Raw genomic sequence first — 19,248 nt, 5'->3', positions numbered from 1 at the left:
TAATCTGCTGATTATCTGAACAACTGTTAGTTCCAAAACCTCTTTTTTTTTTTTTGTGTAGACATGAAAATTAGTCAATCAAAACAAAAACAGTATATAAGAGAGTAATTATAGAAAGATTTAATTAAAACAAAGAAGATTTTAGACAATAGATCATGGACTCATGGAAGGATATTACAGTAAATTGCAACGCCTTCCGTTGCATGGAGTTCACGGGGAGCCAATAAAAGAAAAAATATATATATATATATAACATAACAAGAGTAAAAGGTTCACGAGCGGCTTTACGTTTACGCTTGAAGACGGCATATAGAACTACTCGATCACCTTTAAATTTCGTAAAGCCAAAAGATAAAACAAAAGTTAATCCAAAATCAAAGAAACAATTATAGCCACATAGAGCAAATAGCATGTGAAAGTATATATATTTACTTACGGTTTACAAAGAATATTAAACTATTTTCTTTTGAATATCGTGAGATTGTTAATATAAAATCGTAGTACTGAGTCGTGGATCAAACACTGGATAATTTGGCTAGCTTTCATGCGTCTAATAAGTACAAAATAAACATGATGATGATGATGATGATATTTTTAAAAGAATTTCTTCCCACTTATTAGTGACTACGTGTATCAATTATACCATATTATAATTCGTCAAATGCGCAAAATTTAGTTTTAAAAACGTAGAAGACAGGTAACTAATGATATATAGGTTTTGGCGTATCAGAGAAATGGTACGGTCCACAAAATTCGCTTTAAAAAAACAAAAGAGAGATTGGCACGAGATCATAAAGAGTCGAGCTGTGAAGTCAAAGGGCATATATACATATTTGTTTTGTTATTACTTACATTTCCAATAATTACAAAACTCTCGTGCACCTCACAGATTCGTCCATATTGTTTGTTATCAACTAGTATACATTATTTAGACAAATATAATACCGCATCGATCTTGACTTATTCTCTGTATGAGTTGTTGTATACGTAGAAGTATAATCTAAAACAAGATTTATAACCATGCACGTATATATTTCGTAATTTCTTTATTATCTAGCTATTTAAAGGTCTAATGAGTAAATAATCTAGATTTTTCGATACTCTGCATGATATCGTGGTGGATCATACACTACAAGACTGATAATTCGGTTTAGAGAGCCGTGTTATATGATTACGATTTGCAAATTACGTTAATGAAAGATCAGACAAGAGTAATTAACTTTTACGTACCCCTACACATTTTGGACTAAGTAGTTTGCAAACGACTGATATATATAGTACTGCATGTGTAAGAAGTTTTTACCTTCTTCTTTTTCATTATCTCGTAACCAAAGAGCAGCGCAACAAAGATAGGCAACATGTTAGGTCCACCTACAAGTCTTCGAATTTATAAATGCAACGTTAGCTTTAGGCTTAGTTTTAATAAATGTTTTGTCTGACACATCTCTTGATCCTTCAGGATTCTTTCCTTATAACCAAAAAGAAAAAGTTTTGAAATAAATAAGTCTTATTTTGTACTTATTTGTCTCGTGCAACAATGAAAACAGTGGTATTATCGATAATCTTGATGGAAGCAGAGGGTCATATAGAGGCATCTATTGATTTGGACCTATATATTTGTATATATTTGCTGCTGCGTATGTAAAACTGAAACTACCTGTAATCTCAGTAAAGAAGCCAACATGTCTCTGGTCTCTGACTATATCTTCACATATTTAATCAAACTTAACGAAAGTGATTTTAACTTGCATGGGGTTCTTCGTGTACCGTGACAGTATAAAATAACATTGCTGTGACTAGTATTATTGGCATTGTTGGTAATGTATATAAAATTAGAAATCATGTGATGCACCCAAGATGATCGACCGTATTTGATCTAAAGTAACTTTTTATAAACCATAACAAAAAAATATTTAGGTAGTATCGATATAATTAATAGCCAACACCTTCTAATTCACGTTTGTAGAAAACAATTCATTTTGAAATTTATTTGTTTGTAGTTAACTACCAATTGATCAACGTTTCATGTGATGATATTCTTGTGATCACAATACCTATATATATTTTTTAAATCTTTTGAAATGAAGAATCAGAAATATTCATACATAACACAGCCAACAGCTTTTTGGCTGTCAAGAAGGGGAACTCTGTCGAATCACATATATGTTTTTGTTCATCACATGATACTTTACTATTGCAGAACAGTAAATCCATAATTAATAACTTATCATTTATAATTATATATAATTCTAAAAATTCCTGAATGGAAATTAAAGAATACAGTTCTTTTTATTCATTTTTTTTCTTCTCTATTAGGACAAACAAGTACTTGCTCATATTTTTTCCTTACAACAGTTGGAGTTAGCACTCTTCTGTATTTATTCCTTAATTAAAGTTTTATTTGACAGAGAAATGGTGTGAAACTATGAGCGCACAAAGCTTTTCCTGAATCCCAAAGATGGTTTATGCTTATGATCCGTACATGCTTGATAACTGCAAATTTCTGTATCAACAAGTGTCATAATATTTCCTTAATTTTTTAAAAAATGCATTGTGAATCATGAATAATTTAATAAGTACGGATAAACGTAACACAAAACTCCACTAGAGTGTATCATTATAATTATAACTAGTTTTTTAGAAGTGAAGTTAAGATTGTCTAATTATTTCGTTTGAAAAAAAAAAAAACAAATATTGAAGCCGTAAAATATGGCCTAGTTGAAACTTGCATTGTTCATAAAGAAAACTCAGTCCCAAATAATCTAATCAGAAGATTAGCAACATGTACTATAAAACTATTTTCGTATTCAAACATTAAAAAAAAATTGTAAGAGATGTACGATTTATATATAGTAAGTTTTCGTTATGAACTTATAACCTTTTTAATTATGGTAATTATTTGTAATTTTTCAAAGCTAAGGTTCATATATGAAAGTTATTTCTAATTTTATAACATTGTTGTGTTTTTTTTTACTGATATTAATCTTAATCATCAAATCCATTTAATATATTCCACTGATTCCAAAAAACATATATATTTTTTACGATTACCATATCTAGCACAATATTGCCGATCGAAGTCTTTAGCTATTTCTATTTGATACACAAAGAGAAGAAACAAAATTATTCACAAACAATGACGACAGCTCGTGAAGAAAGAAAAGAAAAAACAATGCCGACAGCATTTTTTTGTTTCAAAGTTTTCATTATAGTTAATGTGTAATATATATACAAATATAATATGAGAAAAACAATAATGTAAAATTAAAAGAAAAAATATGAGGACCTAAAAGAAACAAGCTTCGGTTACTTTCTGTTTTCTGTTTCTGCTCTTTCTTTTAATAGCAGTCTTTTTTTCTCTCTTGAATAATAAATGAAATTTTAATCTATAATGGATTCGACAATAAATTAGTAAGAAAAAACGAGAGAAATAAACAAAAAAGATATACAAATAGGAGGAGTTTTGTGAATAGAAAAAGCAATGCCCGTGAAGGAGTGCATGTGAGTAGTAAAAGAGATGTTATAATCAGTGCCCCATTGACAACATATAGACCCACTCACGAGTCTCTTTCGTTTTTTTTTTTATACTCTTATTTATAATTATTATAAAATATGTTTTTAATATATTAATTTCTTTTTAAAAGATATAATGAGATAGAATGTTTGAAGAATTTTTATTTATTAATTATATCCATTTTATCTTCAAATCTAGTTTTGCGATTTCGATTATCCCACTTATTATCTAGTCTTGAGATTTTGATTATCCACTTGGGATTCCTAATAGCTTAGCTAATATGTGATGTCGCCACCAGATGCATACAGACTACACATGATATGAATAATGTGAAAATCTAATACTAATTTGATTAATTATTGTGTTTTAATTTTGTTTATTTCTCTCTAGTTTATTTCATTTTATTTTTCGATAAAAGATTGCCATCTCTTCATTAATTAAGCAAGTTAATAATGATTGCAATATTTAGAAAATGACGAATTGTTTTAGTTCTACATGGCATCTTGAATTTCTACACCAGCACACTGTCACAGTAAATATGAAAATCATAGGACACTCTTAATCATGATAATACGACAGATCCAACACATGCATATGTATTAGATACACACGTACACATGCATGCTTGTATCCATCTATACGTACATTACATATATCCCAAATTAAAATAAAAAAAGCAACAAATAAAATTGAATATACACCTCATTTTTAAGAATCCCCACATCATATACAACAACATACAGTCATGCACATACATGTGTTTAGATATACATATGTAATTATTTGAAGTCTTTTAGCAACCAAATTAGATGAGCTTTTAACCACCCATTTATCTCCACGTGTCATACATATCGGTATATCATCCCTGACTGATACACTTCACTCCACAATTCAGGTTTTGGCAGATTGGGGTAACGACTCGAACTTTTTTACCCACGGTGAAGAAAATAAATTCTTGTTTGGTTTCACATTTCGCATATTATTAATTTCTACCCTTAAACTAAGCTCCAAATACTAATTCACGAGTAATCACTTTATATCACTGTCAATATCAAACATTATTTCACAAATATCCAACTTATATCAAACTTTATGTTCTTATTATCATCTATGGATAACTTGTACACAGCTTAGTTTTATTCGTTTGTTTAGTAAACCTTTTTTTTAATGATAACTTACTTAATAATCAACGATATGGAAAATAAAGGACATTATTGATACAATATCGTTTTAGATTTTAAAAATAAAATTCCATATTGAAAACCCGTGAGCCTCTCTACATTCTTGGACTGCTTCCTTATATAAATCTCACCAAGAACCTTCTCTTTCTTCAACCAAACCAAAGTCTCTTCAACCACCACAAACACAACACTCTTCGTTTAGACAACCAAAAGAAAAGGAAAAAATGATAATGAGAAGAAGTCTAAGTCTGAAAAGCATCACTATGATGATACTAATGGCGGTTTTGGTCTGGTCTGTAACTCTAGAGACCTGCATTGCTAGAAGAGGAAGGCATTGGAGGCATAACCACAGAAGCTCTTCTGACTTATCTGATTCCTTGTCAACGAAGAAACCGAAGAGCCATAGCCACAGTCACCACAGTTCTCACAACAACAACCATCACCACAAGTCTAAACCTAAACCGAAACCAAAGCAGAAAACGCCGCCAAAAGCTAACTCTCCAGTGGTTTCACGGCCACCTAAAGTCCAACCACCACCAAAATCTAACGACGATAACTCTCCGGTGGTTTCACGTCCGCCTAAAGTCCAATCACCACCTCTTCCGCCGCTAAAGGGATCTCAAGTTTTCAATGTGATGGATTTTGGTGCAAAGGGTGATGGCAAATGTGATGACACTAAGGTACAATTAAAAAAAGCTCATTTATCCGTACATTTTTCAATCCTAGTGGTTCTATATATTTGATTAATTAGAGCATTTTCTATTTCGTTTTCATGAATGACAATTACAGTTGAGAGATCATTGAGACAACACGAGACAGAACAATAAGAAAAAAAAAACAGAGCTCAGAAAAAGCTTACTCTACCAGTCACTTAATTTTTTATTTATTTATTTTATCCTCTCTAAAATATTGGATTGCGCCAAAAATAAAAAGACAAACGAAGAATATAAAGTTAGTGACAACAGAAATAACAGATTACAAATGGGACCATAAGTCACAAGCCTCGGTAACCATACATAGTAGCTCTGTAGAACAAATATGGTGATTAGGCGTTTTTTAGTTTAAGTTAATGAAATACTTAAACAGGGTTTCATAATGTTTGCAGGCGTTTGAAGCGGCTTGGGCAGGGGCTTGCAAAATCGAGGCATCCACGATGATCGTACCGTCTGAATACACTTTCCTCGTCGGTCCGATCTCATTCTCTGGTCCTTATTGTCAAGCTAACATTGTGTTTCAGGTGAGAATTGATCTTTCAAATAGAAAAATTGTATCGTCTTTTAAGTGTCACACAAAACCTAAACTTGACTGTGAATTTTGCAGCTTGATGGTACGATCATAGCTCCGACGGACGCAAAGACATGGGGAAAAGGGTTAATGTGGTGGATTGATTTCACAAAGCTTAAAGGAATTAAAGTACAAGGGAAAGGTGTCATTGATGGAAGAGGCTCTGGTTGGTGGCAACAAGACTACCCTTTCATTGATGGTGAAACCAAACTCATCGTCCCTTTGTACAATTCTACTCACCAACACCCTCCAATGCCTGTAAAATTCATCATCTTCTTCTTCTTGATTGTCTCATTCACACAATCTTCATCTAAGACCAAACTCTGTTTTGTTTCACATTTGACAGATAAGAAGTGAGCTTGATGGGAGAATGCCAAGCATCAAACCAACGGTGAGAAATGAAAAAAGCAAAACAGAGTTTAACTGTATTGTGAGATTGTGTGCATTGGTTTGGTTACTGATTTGTGTTTATGGTTTCATTTAGGCACTGAGATTCTACGGGAGTTTTGGCGTGGAAGTGAGTGGTATAACGATCCAAAACAGTCCTCAGTGTCATCTCAAATTCGATAACTGCGTAGGGGTCTCGGTGCATGACATGGTTGTTTCTTCACCTGGTGACAGTCCAAACACTGATGGAATTCACCTCCAGAACACCAAAGATGTCCTCATTCACAGTGCTACACTCGCTTGCGGTATGTACTTTCAATTTATTGAATCCCTAAAATCCTAAATCTTGATTCTTGATTCTTGAATTCTTGAATTTTCAACTAATAGTGTCTCCTCACTTTGAATGTGTGCAGGAGATGATTGTATCTCGATCCAAACGGGTTGCTCGAATGTGTATGTACACAATGTGAACTGTGGACCGGGTCACGGGATCAGCATTGGCAGTCTCGGTAAAGAAGGCACAAAAGCCTGCGTCTCGAACATAACAGTACGAGATGTAGCGATGCACAACACGATGACTGGTGTCCGGATCAAGACGTGGCAAGGAGGAGTAGGATCCGTGAAAGGGATACTCTTCTCAAACATTCAACTCAATGAAGTCCAGCTTCCAATAGTAATAGACCAATTCTACTGTGACCATAGCAAATGCAAGAACCAGACATCTGCAGTTGCAGTGGAAGGAGTGACCTACGAAAGGATAAAAGGAACTTACACCGTGAAACCGGTGCACTTCGCTTGCAGCGATAACTCCCCGTGTGTAGATGTGCAGTTATCTTCAATTGAGCTTAAACCGGTTCAAGAACGGTACCATATGTATGATCCTTTCTGCTGGCAGACATTTGGTGAGCTCAACACTCCTACTCTTCCTCCTATTGATTGTTTACAGATTGGGAAGCCTCCGAGAAACAAAGTCCATGAATCCGATCACGATGTGTGTTGACGGATGCTGCAAGTAAAAAAATGTAGATTAATGTATATCTTTCTTTAGCCTATAAACCTACTACTATATATGACTACTTCATACGAATTTAATGTCTAGTTTCTATATGATGTCTCTTCTTTCTATACCCTCTCTTGCTACTTGAATTAAAGCCTCACCTTATTAACCAATACCAAGTGATGATCATCTTTATTATTACCGAGCTGCAAAACTGATCTGAAATGGGCTAAAAGGTAACAAAATAGAATTTTATGGAATTGAATTAAAGATTTTATGGAAGGACATGTGTGAAGATTACAAATATGAGGGGCTATTTAAGTGAAAAGGTTAAAACTTTGGGGTAATTTGTTATACTATACAAATAATAGGAGGGGCGCTAGTGAAAAATTCACAATTCACAAATCACAAATCACAGAAAGTACTAATCTTGCAATCACAAATCACGTCTTGTGCTGATTTTGAAAGCTTGTCGCTCGCTTCAGATCCCTTCAATTCTCGAAAGGTAAGCTCCAAAAAGCTTTCAGATTCGTCTTGCTTCTTTAGGGTATTCTGGATCTGCATTCTGATTTCCTAGATGAGCTGATCCCAAGTACCTGAGTTCTTTTTGTTTCGGAGAAATCAAATCTCGTATCGTCTTTTTCGTTAGATTGTACGCCATTGTTGTTTTAAAGATCGTGTATCTTGGGATACAGATTTTAACAATTCATCATGAAATCGTGATCGTCTCGATCTCTCTGTTTTGATTAATGATAGTTATTCATACAACAGCTGAGTAATTTTTGATCTGTGAATTGAATGCTTGTCTAGTTACGATGATTGGGTTAGGTGCATTCGATCTAATTTGGTGTAAAAGGATCAATTTTTAGGAATAGAGAAACAATTGTATATGGCTGTGTGATGTGTGATCTGTTATGGTTGGACATTTCAGGATCAACAGTTCAAAAGGAAAATGGGGCTTTCATTCGCGAAGCTTTTCAGCCGGCTTTTTGCCAAGAAGGAGATGCGAATCCTTATGGTGGGTCTCGATGCTGCTGGTAAGACAACCATTCTGTACAAGCTCAAGCTTGGTGAGATTGTAACCACCATTCCCACCATTGGTAAGTCTCCTTTTGACTTCTGTAAGATCTTCTGAATTGCTTAGGCTGTTGGAAATTTACATCTCTAGTTTAGATACCTGTTTCAGTTTGGCTTCTTTGACTTAAAAATGAATCTTTTTGAAACAATGTCAACTGGTAGATTACAAACACTACTTGAACGAGTGATTGGAGTTTAACTTAGTTAGACAATGAGACTTAATAATTTTTTTTTTTACAGGGTTCAATGTGGAGACGGTTGAGTACAAGAACATCAGCTTCACGGTCTGGGATGTCGGGGGTCAGGACAAGGTTTGTACTATATCATGATTTCCGCAAAATCGCTTTGAAAGAGGAAACATATATCCACTTATTCTTTCTTACAGATCCGTCCCTTGTGGAGACACTACTTCCAAAACACTCAAGGTCTGATATTCGTGGTTGACAGCAATGACAGAGACCGTGCTGTTGAAGCGAGAGATGAACTCCACAGGATGTTGAATGAAGTATGTTTTTTTAATGCTACACAGTTATGTCAATTTTTTCACTTGTTAGTCCCTAAGAAGTATGTCCCTCTGGTGCTTCGAACCTGCAGGATGAGCTGCGTGATGCAGTGCTGCTTGTGTTTGCCAACAAACAAGATCTTCCAAATGCAATGAATGCTGCTGAGATAACTGATAAGCTTGGCCTTCACTCTCTCCGACAACGCCACTGGTAATTTATAGTTTTATCCCGGCCAGGAAGGTTTGTTATTTACTATTGCATACATGTATTCTTGAAAACACTTTGCTTGCTCTCTCTCTCTTTCCAGGTACATCCAGAGCACATGCGCAACCAGCGGTGAAGGGCTCTATGAAGGTCTGGATTGGCTTTCCAACAACATTGCTAACAAAGTAAGACTTGTAAATTCTGATACGATAGGCTTATTTGGTTCAGGTGACTGAGTATGGGTTTTGGTTCTTTTCTTTTACTCGAATCGCAGGCATGAGGTTATCTCGACCAGATATTTTGGTGAGGGGGAAGGAAAGCTTCTTCTCCGGAGTCAGCTTTATTTTTTGTGTGTTAAAGACCTGATTGTTTTTGTGTGTGTTAAAGACCTGATTGTTCAACATTCACCTTGTTTCCTTTTCGCTTGCGCTTCTTGAAATATCTGAATACTTCTAGATTTGAACTTCATATCATTTATTTTCTTAAGATAAATTGGTTTATTTGATTATTTTTTATTTTTTTAAAAATTTTCATAACATTTAAGCTTGCAATAATAATGGAGAGTAACTATCGATCACTCTCTGAAGATTCTATTACCCAAAACCATCGCGTCGCAGTAGCTTTATGCGAGACGATCCTTGTTTGCATGGAAAAGAAAAGTCTATTCATTTACAGTATATATATTTCTGACCAACTTGTATAATTTGAAGTTCAAATCTAACAGTCAATTTATAACTGTGACCAATGGGACAGAGTAATAATCATACTCCGTATTTTAGAAAGAATAACGTACGCGGCATTCCCGACAATGAAGGTGAATGGTGAATCTTCTAGATAGTAGATATTGGTACTCTTCTTTCCTACAATTTTATTTACTGTAAAATAAAATAAAAACAATCAAGTGATTTTTAGCTTATTTTCTTATTAATTTTTAGAATTTAATTGTTGAGATATGGGAGACTTTCTATTTTTACACCCAACAAAAAAAAAACACACGAATTGAGAAAAAAAAATCCAAGTAAAACAAATTCTCTCATCTTCCTATCTTCCTTTAGTTGCAAGAAACCCTATTGGCTTGGATTTTGATTTTCTTTTGTTTTGTTAATTCCCACAGATCTTGGTAATCCCAAAAACACATAATCTAGAGAAACCTATACATTGTCTACAATTTAATTTCTTGTATCTCTGTCGAATTAAAACTCGTTTTGGTTGGATCCCAAAAGAAATCTTGTCTCACAAGGAACCTCTTTATGAGCAGATTGATCAAAAACATGTAAAGAGAGAGAGAAAAAAGGTTGAATAGAAATGGAAAAAGTCCAGGAACAAGCAGATTTGATCGGAAAGAGGTTTTCTCCGTTTGCAGCTTCACAGCCAACAAATGTCATCGGAGGATTAACTGATCAGAAAACCACCGGCGATCCCCAGACGACACAGCCTCCAGCTCCTTCTCCTCCATCCCCACAGGGTGCCGGTGACGGCTCACAATCATCTCCGCCTCCGATAACTGCTGCTCCACCACCGCCTAATACAACTCCACCTCCCTCTTCCCCTCCTCCTTCTGTAACTCCACCTCCTTCACCTCCTCCGCCTCAACCCACCCAAACAGGAGATTCTCCGGTGGCTGTTCCTTTGCCAAAGCCTCAATCTCCTCCTCCCACCTTAGTTGCTCAGCAACCGGAGACAAGACCTAATGATGGTGGACAACAGCAACCCATCCCTATTTCTCCTCCGTCTCTCCTTTTTACTCCCTTTACGCCGCCGTCTGTCGAAGATTTTGGTAGCCAAGGGTCTCCTCCATTGTCATCACTATTGCCTCCGGTGATACCCCTAAACCCTTTACAGCCGTTGGATTCACCTTTGGCAGGAGGATCGAATAGTGTACCCTCGTCGTCTTCTTCCCCGTCCCCTCCTTCCCTCTCCGGCTCTAATAGCGATAATGCTAATAGTAACGGAAATGGTGGTAATGAATCTAACTACACCGAGAAGACGATGGTCGGTATTGGGATTACAGGTGTGTTGGTCATTGTATTCGTTGCTGCCATTTTCTTCATTAGGAGGAAACAAAGGAAAGGTTCTTCTTCGCCACGCTCTAACCAGTATTTGCCACCGGCTAATGTCTCTGTAAATACAGGTAAGATAATCTTTACTTTTCGTGCATGTGGTTGTATAAATTGGTTTTGTAATCATGTCTTGTTATTGATTCTTGCTCTTCTTTTTATGTTCTCGAGTTCTTTATTTCCATTCTTTGTCACGGTCTAACTCTTGTTCTTGATTCTTGATCTTGATTCTTGATCGATTCCTGCTTCTCTTCGATGGAAGTTTTATTTTCTTGTTGTTTCTTGACATTTTGTTTTGATTCTTGTCTTAACCTTCTTGAGTCTTCATTCTAGCTCGTGTTATTGACTATTTCTTGACTATGAAGTTTTTTTTTTTTTTTTCTGGTTCTTGTTTTTTATTCTGGCCTTATTCTTGCCACAGAGGGATTCATTCAGTACGGGCATAAACCCGGAAATGGGAATAGCTCGGCGCAAAACTCATCACCAGATACTAACAGTCTCGGGAACCCAAAACCCGGTAAAGCAACTCCTGACTCGACAGTATTAGGGACTTCAAAAATCCTTTTCACCTTTGAAGAGCTAAGCCAGATAACGGAAGGATTTTGCAAGAGATTTGTGGTAGGAGAAGGCGGGTTCGGGTGCGTCTACAAGGGCATCCTTTTTGAGGGAAAGCCAGTGGCGATCAAACAGCTAAAGTCGGTAAGCCCAGAAGGATATAGGGAGTTCAAAGCAGAAGTAGAGATCATAAGCAGGGTGCATCATAGGCATTTGGTGTCTCTTGTTGGTTATTGCATCTCTGAACAACATAGATTCCTCATCTATGAGTTTGTCCCCAACAATACTTTGGATTACCATTTACATTGTACGTTTTTTTCTCTACAAATTTTTGTTTTTTATCAAAACCGGTCGCGTGGGAGTTATTTTGTGACTACATATTAACGTTGAATCATAATATGATAAGCATACCATTTATATTGTCTTATGTTGTTGTTGTTGTCAGGCAAAGATTTGCCGGTTCTGGAATGGAGTAGAAGAGTCAGGATTGCAATAGGTGCAGCCAAAGGACTTGCTTATCTACATGAAGATTGTGAGTATACTCTTCCGATCCATTACGTTTTTAAAAAGTTTACGTTAATGAAATGTGAATATAATTTCCTAGGTTAACGTTGAATGGGCTTATATGAATTTGATAGGTCACCCGAAGATAATCCATAGGGACATCAAATCGTCAAACATTCTGTTGGATGATGAATTCGAAGCTCAGGCAAAGTCAATATTTTTTTATTTATTTTTTGTTTTTTCTTTCTCTGTTATGCTGATTTTCAAATTAATTAGTATGCTAATCATATTATGATTTTCATCACGGAGGATATTGATAAATTTGCTCCATAAGTTCGTTACACAGGTTGCCGATTTCGGACTGGCCAGACTGAACGATACTGCACAGTCCCACATATCAACGCGTGTCATGGGCACATTTGGGTACTTTTTTTACATATAACACTCTCCATTCTTTAAATTATAACAATTCCATACTGAAAACATTGTAGTTTAGTCGCTTTCGTCTAAACAAGTACTTTCCCTTACATATGAGCTTTTGATCCTTATTTCCCTTTTGGTGCAATAAAAATATACATATGTAATTCTGAGTTACACAACGTTCGTTTTTATCAATTTTTTTTTATAAAATAGAAATTTCACGTTGTGTGCATCACTAAAACATTTAGATGAGATCATTTTCTATGTATGAAGTAAAAGTTGTATATAGTGTTTCACAAGTATCTTTTAAACCGATTCAAAAATAGTTATAATAAAATGTTAGGATAATCGTATATATATTTACATATGAACAAATGCAGGTATTTAGCTCCAGAATATGCTTCAAGTGGAAAGCTAACTGATCGATCAGATGTGTTTTCATTTGGAGTTGTGCTGCTCGAACTCATAACTGGTCGCAAGCCTGTTGATACCTCTCAACCTTTGGGTGAAGAGAGTCTCGTTGAATGGGTATTTTTCTTTTTTTTTTTATAAAAAAAATATATATTTCAAGTTACCATTCAAAATGAAAATATATATATATATATAAATTTTGTTTTATTGTTCATGAAGGCACGTCCAAGATTAATCGAGGCCATTGAAAAAGGTGACATCAGCGAAGTAGTGGATCCACGGCTGGAGATGCAATATTTTGAAGGTGAAGTCTATAGAATGATCGAAACGGCAGCATCTTGCGTTAGGCATTCTGCTCTAAAACGACCTCGTATGGTTCAGGTCAGATATAGAAACACCTAATCAATAGAAGATACAGCTGGGGAGAGAGAAACAAACTCTCTGACTGATACGGAGTGTATCCTTTTTTTAACCTTGCAGGTTGTAAGAGCTCTGGACACGAGAGAAGACCTGTCGGATCTGACAAACGGGGTTAAAGTCGGTCAAAGTACGGTCTACAACTCGGGTCAATACAGCAATGAGATTCGAATTTTCAGACGAGCCTCTGAAGACTCCTCGGATCTTGGTAATACTAACTCTGGCTACTACCCAAGCCAAGACTATGCCACTAGCCATGAATCTGAGAGCCGAGCCATCAACACAACTCACCGGAACCGTTGAATCACGGAAGTTGTTGTGTTTTGTTTTCTGGGTTCTTTGAGACCCTTTAGAACTATTGAAAAGACCTTAAACGAACTCAAATTCCAATACCCAGAAGAACTTATAGTTTCAACATGTAAATTCGTCACCAAAAAAGCTTGTGAGAATCAAATCACAGTAGTAACTTGCGGCTGACGCAAACAAAACATTTGACATTTTTCTGTTTTTTTTTTTTTGGGTTATGTACGACTAAGTTTTATGGACTTTTCATATCGATTGTCTGATTTATCATTATCTTGAGCAGCGAATCTCTCAGATCTCCAGATGCAATCCCATCTTTGTCCGCCTGACAAAATCCAAACTTTTATCAGATTTTAAGTTTCTGTGACTCAGAGTAGAGGCAATGAGATGTGTTAATAGTTATTACCTTGACATTGAGAACTGTCTTGACTGTGAGATCAAGTCTGGTGAAGTTGACGTCGATGATCTCAAGTCCACATGAGTCCACAGCTTCTATTAATCTCTTAAATCCATCTCGTTTATGCTCCTGCACTACCCGAATCAAGAAATCTCGCTCACCAATCTCATGAACTTCAAGATTCACCTGAACGAAACCAGAAACAGAGGAGTTTGTAGGATATTACTGGTTAGATATGGTGGATCTTAAAGCTCTATTTATTTCAATAATACCTCGTTTTTCTTCATTTTTTTGTTGAGTTTAGAGGCACGTTTCTCAGCTTCTGGATCAGCTATTGCAGATTCTTCCTCTGCAGCGATTTCTTTGCATTCCTTCTCGTTGATTCCTTTAAGCTCATCTTCAAGCTTCTTCTTCTCCACTAGCAGTTCATTGATGTAATCAACCGCATCAGTGAAAATTCCAATTTTGTTCATCTGCAAGAAATGGATAAATATAATCCTATCAAACAGTGCTATTGATCACAAGAAGAGTGATCCAGAAACTATATTGAGTTTCAGAAGAAACCTTTGTGATTTTAGGGACAACGGCTCTTAGAGCATACATGGCCTGATTAATTCTATCTCTTCTTTTTCTCTCTGAAAGAAGATTCTTTGATTTGAAGTTTTCCTTAGGAAGCCTCTTATTAGCTTTGAAATCGACGGCCTTTTGCACCACGGGATCCTCCTTGTTCATTACCAAACATGGCGCTTGTTCTTCCCTGAAAATTTCCACACAACGAGCATTCGGCTGATTTCCAAAAAGATTCTGAGTTTCGCTGGAGTGATTGGAAACACTAGATGAGCCGCCACCTTCAAAGCTGAGATTCACACCGCTACTGATAGATTCCTCTGCTCTAGGAATGATCCTGATTTGCAGCTTTTCTTCAGGGAATGGTTCAAAGAAGGCGTTACAACGCGATATGATCATATCAACCATGGGTCCATCAAATGGTTTCTGAAAAAACAAAAAAAGAGAGGACAAACTTGTTATGAAGGTACTACCAAACCAATAGAGTGATTTTTTTAATAGAAGTGCATGCTAACATGTTTTTACCATTTTGAAGGAGAACAGCTCAATAAGACCATCACTCACAGGAACAAGAACCCGTGTGTTGAACATGTCCTGCCAAGAAAATCCGTGTCAGATTGTTCTTATGATCAAACAAGTAAACAAGGCTGAAGAAAAGAGCCTTTCTACCTTTTTAAGTCCAGGACCTGAATTAACCAACCATTTGGGAGATTTTGACATCACTACTTCTCCATGAATCCTGAAGTTGAGAAGAAAGCTTTAGATCTTGTTTGAAAAAAAAAAATAACTCAAAAGGGGGTTTTAGATGATTAGACATACCCAGGATAGAGAGGCATGAAGAGTGGAAAATGAGAAAGAGCTTCACAAGCTAGGGTTCTCATATGATGCTTGTTGTGTTCATCTCTACAGAAAGAACCTTTCTTTTCTCTAGCAGTTCCTTCTGAGTTTTCAAGCTTAATGTTCTTATCAACATAACTACCACTGCAGCAGCATCCCACCCATTCGATAAACCTGCAGATTATATGGAAATAAACACAATTACCGGCTGATTTAAGAAACTAGGTGTAACTATGAAGATCACAAAACCCAGAGATCAAACAAGTTTTCATCAATACAAACTTAATAAAACCAGAGAAAAGACAAAACCGAGACCAGACAAAGAAGAATAAAATATTCAAACTCCAAAAAACTGGTAATCCAGAGGTAGAGATGGGAAGGACAAAAACACGCAGACACCAAGAAAATTTAATAGTATGTCAAACCTGTGTTGCTGAAAACACAAATCACCATGATATCTCAAAAACTAGATGAACCAACAGAATCAGAAACCAGAGAAATTTGATAGAACAGAGGCAGAAAGTGTTAGGAACCAATTTAAAAATGGAAACTTTGAGACTAAACGATTCAGGAAAGCAATAACAGAGCCATAAAAAAACAAAATGTCCCAATCCAGAAAGCAAAGGTTGTTTACAAACACGAAAACCCAACAGTTTACATAAAAATGGAAGCTTTTTACTGAAAGAAACAATACACAGCTGCATGATTCTCATGAACGACGAACAAAGAAACCCAGAAAGGAGAGTGTGTACCTGGAAGGATCATCACCGAGCTTCCAGATAACACACAAGTCCCAAGTTTTGGAATCGACGAAGGGTCGAAGAAACTCCTTCACTCTCTCACCAGCTCTCATCATCATATCTTCCTCTCACTCACTCTTCTTCTGCAACAAGAAGGAGAGCCAAACAAAAAGCCTGGATTTTTATGATCTCTTTTGGTCTTACTTATAAATTGATGTAAGGAGAGAGAGATGGAGATATGTTTGGCATATATACACAGCAGTTGCTCTGTCAAAACAAATCATATCGGGAATATACGAACGTACAAGACAATGGTAACCAACTTCGCTTTTTGAATTAAAACCCAGAGAGAGAGAGAGAGAGAGAGAGAGAGAGAGAGAGAAATTGAGTGAATCGTCTGCGAGTCTGTACCCAAATCCGTGACAGAGGTGACTGTGACATCTGTAGAGAGAGGGAGACTCAGAAAAAGATGGTTTTTTACTCTGACTGTACGAACAAAGTTATCATGTGCTTGTAAACGGCCATAAAGGGCTTTGAAGCAAACAAAAGAAAAGAAAGGACTGTATGGGATATGATAGCAACACTTAACAATACGAAATGAGCAAGCTTTTTTGTTGCTCACTTGACAAAACCATAATCTTTGTACTCTTTGCTTTAAGAAGGAACGAGCTTTGAGAGCTTTCTTGTTTTCAAAAGAAAAGTTTGGACCTTTGATTCTGTTTTTGGTTTTGTACTCTTGTTTCATGTGAACAAAGGTATTTGGAAAATGTCTATATACAAAAAAAAAAAAAAGAACAAACAGATATTTATATGATTAGGCTACTTTATGGCTGTTTTGTACCTAATGATTCAATCAAAAAAAAAAAACAAAAACGAAGAATGAAACTGAAATCAGAAAGAAATTGTGAAAATGAATCATTTTTGAAACAGTTAAAGTCGAAGTTTTCTATTTTCCCTGTCTTTTCATAAGCTTAACTTTGTTCATCAGTTATCACTGCTTACTGGCAAGGATAATAGCAGAATAGAATGGCAAAATATGATAATAATATTATGATACTTGTATGGACAAAATAGAAGCCAGGTTATGCATTATACAGATGTCAACTGTCATTGTTTAAGTGTTCTTCCATAATGGATTCAAATGATACAAATATTAGGACATTTCAATTTACGATTCAGTTACTTACCTTAGTTTATTAACATTGTGTGTTCAGAACCTCAATGTGACAGTCTCCTCAGACTAAGTATACAGTTCCGATTATTATCAACATCCTTTGCCCAGAGTGGCTTAAGCTTGAACCTTTACTGATAACTGATAAGGCCATGGAAGGATTGTTACCTTAACGCAGATCAAATATCTCAAACCGAAGGTTAGAGTTCTTGTAGACGTTAGAGCAATGCTCATAAACTGGGTTCCCATCTTCTGGTTCTTTGTGCGGGTGGAATCCAGTCTCGGAGCAGCTTCTCAGTACCTCCATTCCTCCCGGGTTCGTTAGCTTAAATATTCCGTAACTCCTGAAAAATCAGTTTGAAAGTTCATCAAGAAAATAGGTTGACTGTATAATTGACTCCATAGTAACGGGTTAAGATAGCTTTTGAAGCACATACTTAGAGCTATCGGTTGGAGCCACAACGATTGCAAAAGCCTCGGGCACCATTACCTGAAAGGTACATGATAGGAAAAATGAGAACTGAATCGTCTCAAACAGAGGAGACATAAATCCTAGTCAGAGCTAATTGCTTTTGTCTGTCATATGGTAAATCTGGATAGAGTACCTGATATGAGTAATGTGTATGCAGATCTACTGATGACATGAAACACCCCTGAGAAGGATGAGTCTGTAATAGACTCATAACTCATTAAAGTAAGTCAAGACAAAGCAGTTAAACATATCACTAAATATCTCAATATATGGAGGGAGAAGAGAGATATATACATGAATCCATCCTACGGGATAAAGTTCTCTTTCGTTCTGTATGGAAAACACTTCCACTTCATTCATAGCTTGACACTGCCAATTTTTAGTACCAAGTTAGCAACCATTCTTACATTGAACACCAAGTAAATGACCAAAGATATAGTCTTTCGAATATACTCACAGAATTAGAAGTTGATTCTTGCTTAGGTATTATCAGAGTTGTTACGTAAAAAATCCCTCTTTCCTGCAGCATAATCAAATATAGTGAAGTGATTAGCATATCAGGTCCATGAAAGTCGAAAAAAGGAAGAATACTGAAACAGAGAAGCAAGGCAACCCTGAGTCATGACCAAAGCATATTCTCCAAGTAATTTCAAAACTCATGAATAACTTGGGAGTAACTGATAATAGGAGTAAGCTCCAAAAATTAAATTTTCTCAATACCCATTAGCAGAACAAATAAAGTCAGCGACTTGCTGAGAATTTCATTCACTTTCTCATCAAAGTAATCAACTTGATAATGAAGAAAGCAAAAAAAAATCTTACAAGAAAGGCAGCAAGAGTCCCACAAGTCTCGAGGTCCTTCTCAGTGTTCTCTCTCGCGAGCTCGGTGAAATCTTCCAACAATCTTTCTGACTAATAAGAATAAACACAACAACTGTTTGCTCAATAATTTAATCCGAACAAATCACGGAGAACTGAATTTTTGTAAAGAATCTTACGATATGAACATCTCTGAGTATATTGGTTTCCGAGGATTCGCCGTGATTCGTATCGGGACCGGAGAATAGGACCCGAGACACGTGAGACGCTTTACATGTTCCGCCCTCAACAAAAGAGAGCGAGGGAGATGGAGACGAGAGGGTTACCATGGAAGCAAAAGCATCGGCTCCTCTAGGCTAGTGGATGAGCTCAAAGAGTGGAAAGACAAAACAGAAAAGCTCACCGACCTCACTGAACAGGTTCTTGATAGA

General features: G+C 36.1%; 5 protein-coding genes across 5 annotated transcripts; 3 read left to right on the top strand and 2 right to left on the bottom strand.

Moving 5' to 3' along the window:
• The first annotated feature begins 4,791 nt into the window (after positions 1-4,791).
• On the top strand, positions 4,792-7,473 carry LOC17896979 (polygalacturonase At1g48100). The gene is made up of 6 exons (XM_006307112.2): positions 4,792-5,375; positions 5,801-5,932; positions 6,016-6,237; positions 6,326-6,370; positions 6,464-6,671; positions 6,780-7,473. The coding sequence occupies exons 1-6, from the start codon at positions 4,920-4,922 to the stop codon at positions 7,364-7,366; spliced, it is 1,650 nt and encodes a 549-aa protein (XP_006307174.1). The 5' UTR covers positions 4,792-4,919; the 3' UTR covers positions 7,367-7,473.
• Positions 7,474-7,766: 293 nt separating this feature from the next.
• LOC17897114 (ADP-ribosylation factor 2-B) lies at positions 7,767-9,655 on the top strand. The gene is made up of 7 exons (XM_006305578.2): positions 7,767-7,868; positions 8,295-8,463; positions 8,681-8,751; positions 8,826-8,945; positions 9,035-9,153; positions 9,251-9,332; positions 9,422-9,655. The coding sequence occupies exons 2-7, from the start codon at positions 8,316-8,318 to the stop codon at positions 9,425-9,427; spliced, it is 546 nt and encodes a 181-aa protein (XP_006305640.2). The 5' UTR covers positions 7,767-7,868; positions 8,295-8,315; the 3' UTR covers positions 9,428-9,655.
• Positions 9,656-10,214: 559 nt separating this feature from the next.
• On the top strand, positions 10,215-13,840 carry LOC17897248 (putative proline-rich receptor-like protein kinase PERK11). Its single transcript, XM_006306166.2, has 8 exons — positions 10,215-11,278; positions 11,626-12,066; positions 12,205-12,291; positions 12,398-12,468; positions 12,610-12,686; positions 13,064-13,211; positions 13,314-13,475; positions 13,575-13,840. The coding sequence occupies exons 1-8, from the start codon at positions 10,453-10,455 to the stop codon at positions 13,812-13,814; spliced, it is 2,052 nt and encodes a 683-aa protein (XP_006306228.1). The 5' UTR covers positions 10,215-10,452; the 3' UTR covers positions 13,815-13,840.
• Positions 13,841-13,880: 40 nt separating this feature from the next.
• On the bottom strand, positions 13,881-16,991 carry LOC17896682 (transcription factor bHLH90). Its single transcript, XM_006306251.2, has 8 exons — positions 16,368-16,991; positions 15,598-15,789; positions 15,448-15,517; positions 15,304-15,372; positions 14,776-15,204; positions 14,484-14,684; positions 14,221-14,397; positions 13,881-14,139 (listed from the first exon to the last, which is right to left on the bottom strand). The coding sequence occupies exons 1-8, from the start codon at positions 16,472-16,474 to the stop codon at positions 14,050-14,052; spliced, it is 1,335 nt and encodes a 444-aa protein (XP_006306313.1). The 5' UTR covers positions 16,475-16,991; the 3' UTR covers positions 13,881-14,049.
• A 418-nt stretch (positions 16,992-17,409) lies between these two features.
• On the bottom strand, positions 17,410-19,210 carry LOC17898256 (AMSH-like ubiquitin thioesterase 2). The gene is made up of 7 exons (XM_006304407.2): positions 18,997-19,210; positions 18,821-18,910; positions 18,456-18,518; positions 18,293-18,367; positions 18,132-18,194; positions 17,964-18,016; positions 17,410-17,870 (listed from the first exon to the last, which is right to left on the bottom strand). The coding sequence occupies exons 1-7, from the start codon at positions 19,144-19,146 to the stop codon at positions 17,696-17,698; spliced, it is 669 nt and encodes a 222-aa protein (XP_006304469.1). The 5' UTR covers positions 19,147-19,210; the 3' UTR covers positions 17,410-17,695.
• Between the last annotated feature and the right edge of the window lie 38 nt (positions 19,211-19,248).

The sequence above is a fragment of the Capsella rubella genome, unplaced genomic scaffold (genome assembly GCF_000375325.1).
Source record: "Capsella rubella cultivar Monte Gargano unplaced genomic scaffold, Caprub1_0 scaffold_1, whole genome shotgun sequence".
Lineage (NCBI taxonomy): Eukaryota > Viridiplantae > Streptophyta > Magnoliopsida > Brassicales > Brassicaceae > Capsella > Capsella rubella.
The sequence above is the reverse complement of the archived record's forward strand: the minus strand, read 5'-3'. Positions and strand labels throughout refer to the sequence as shown.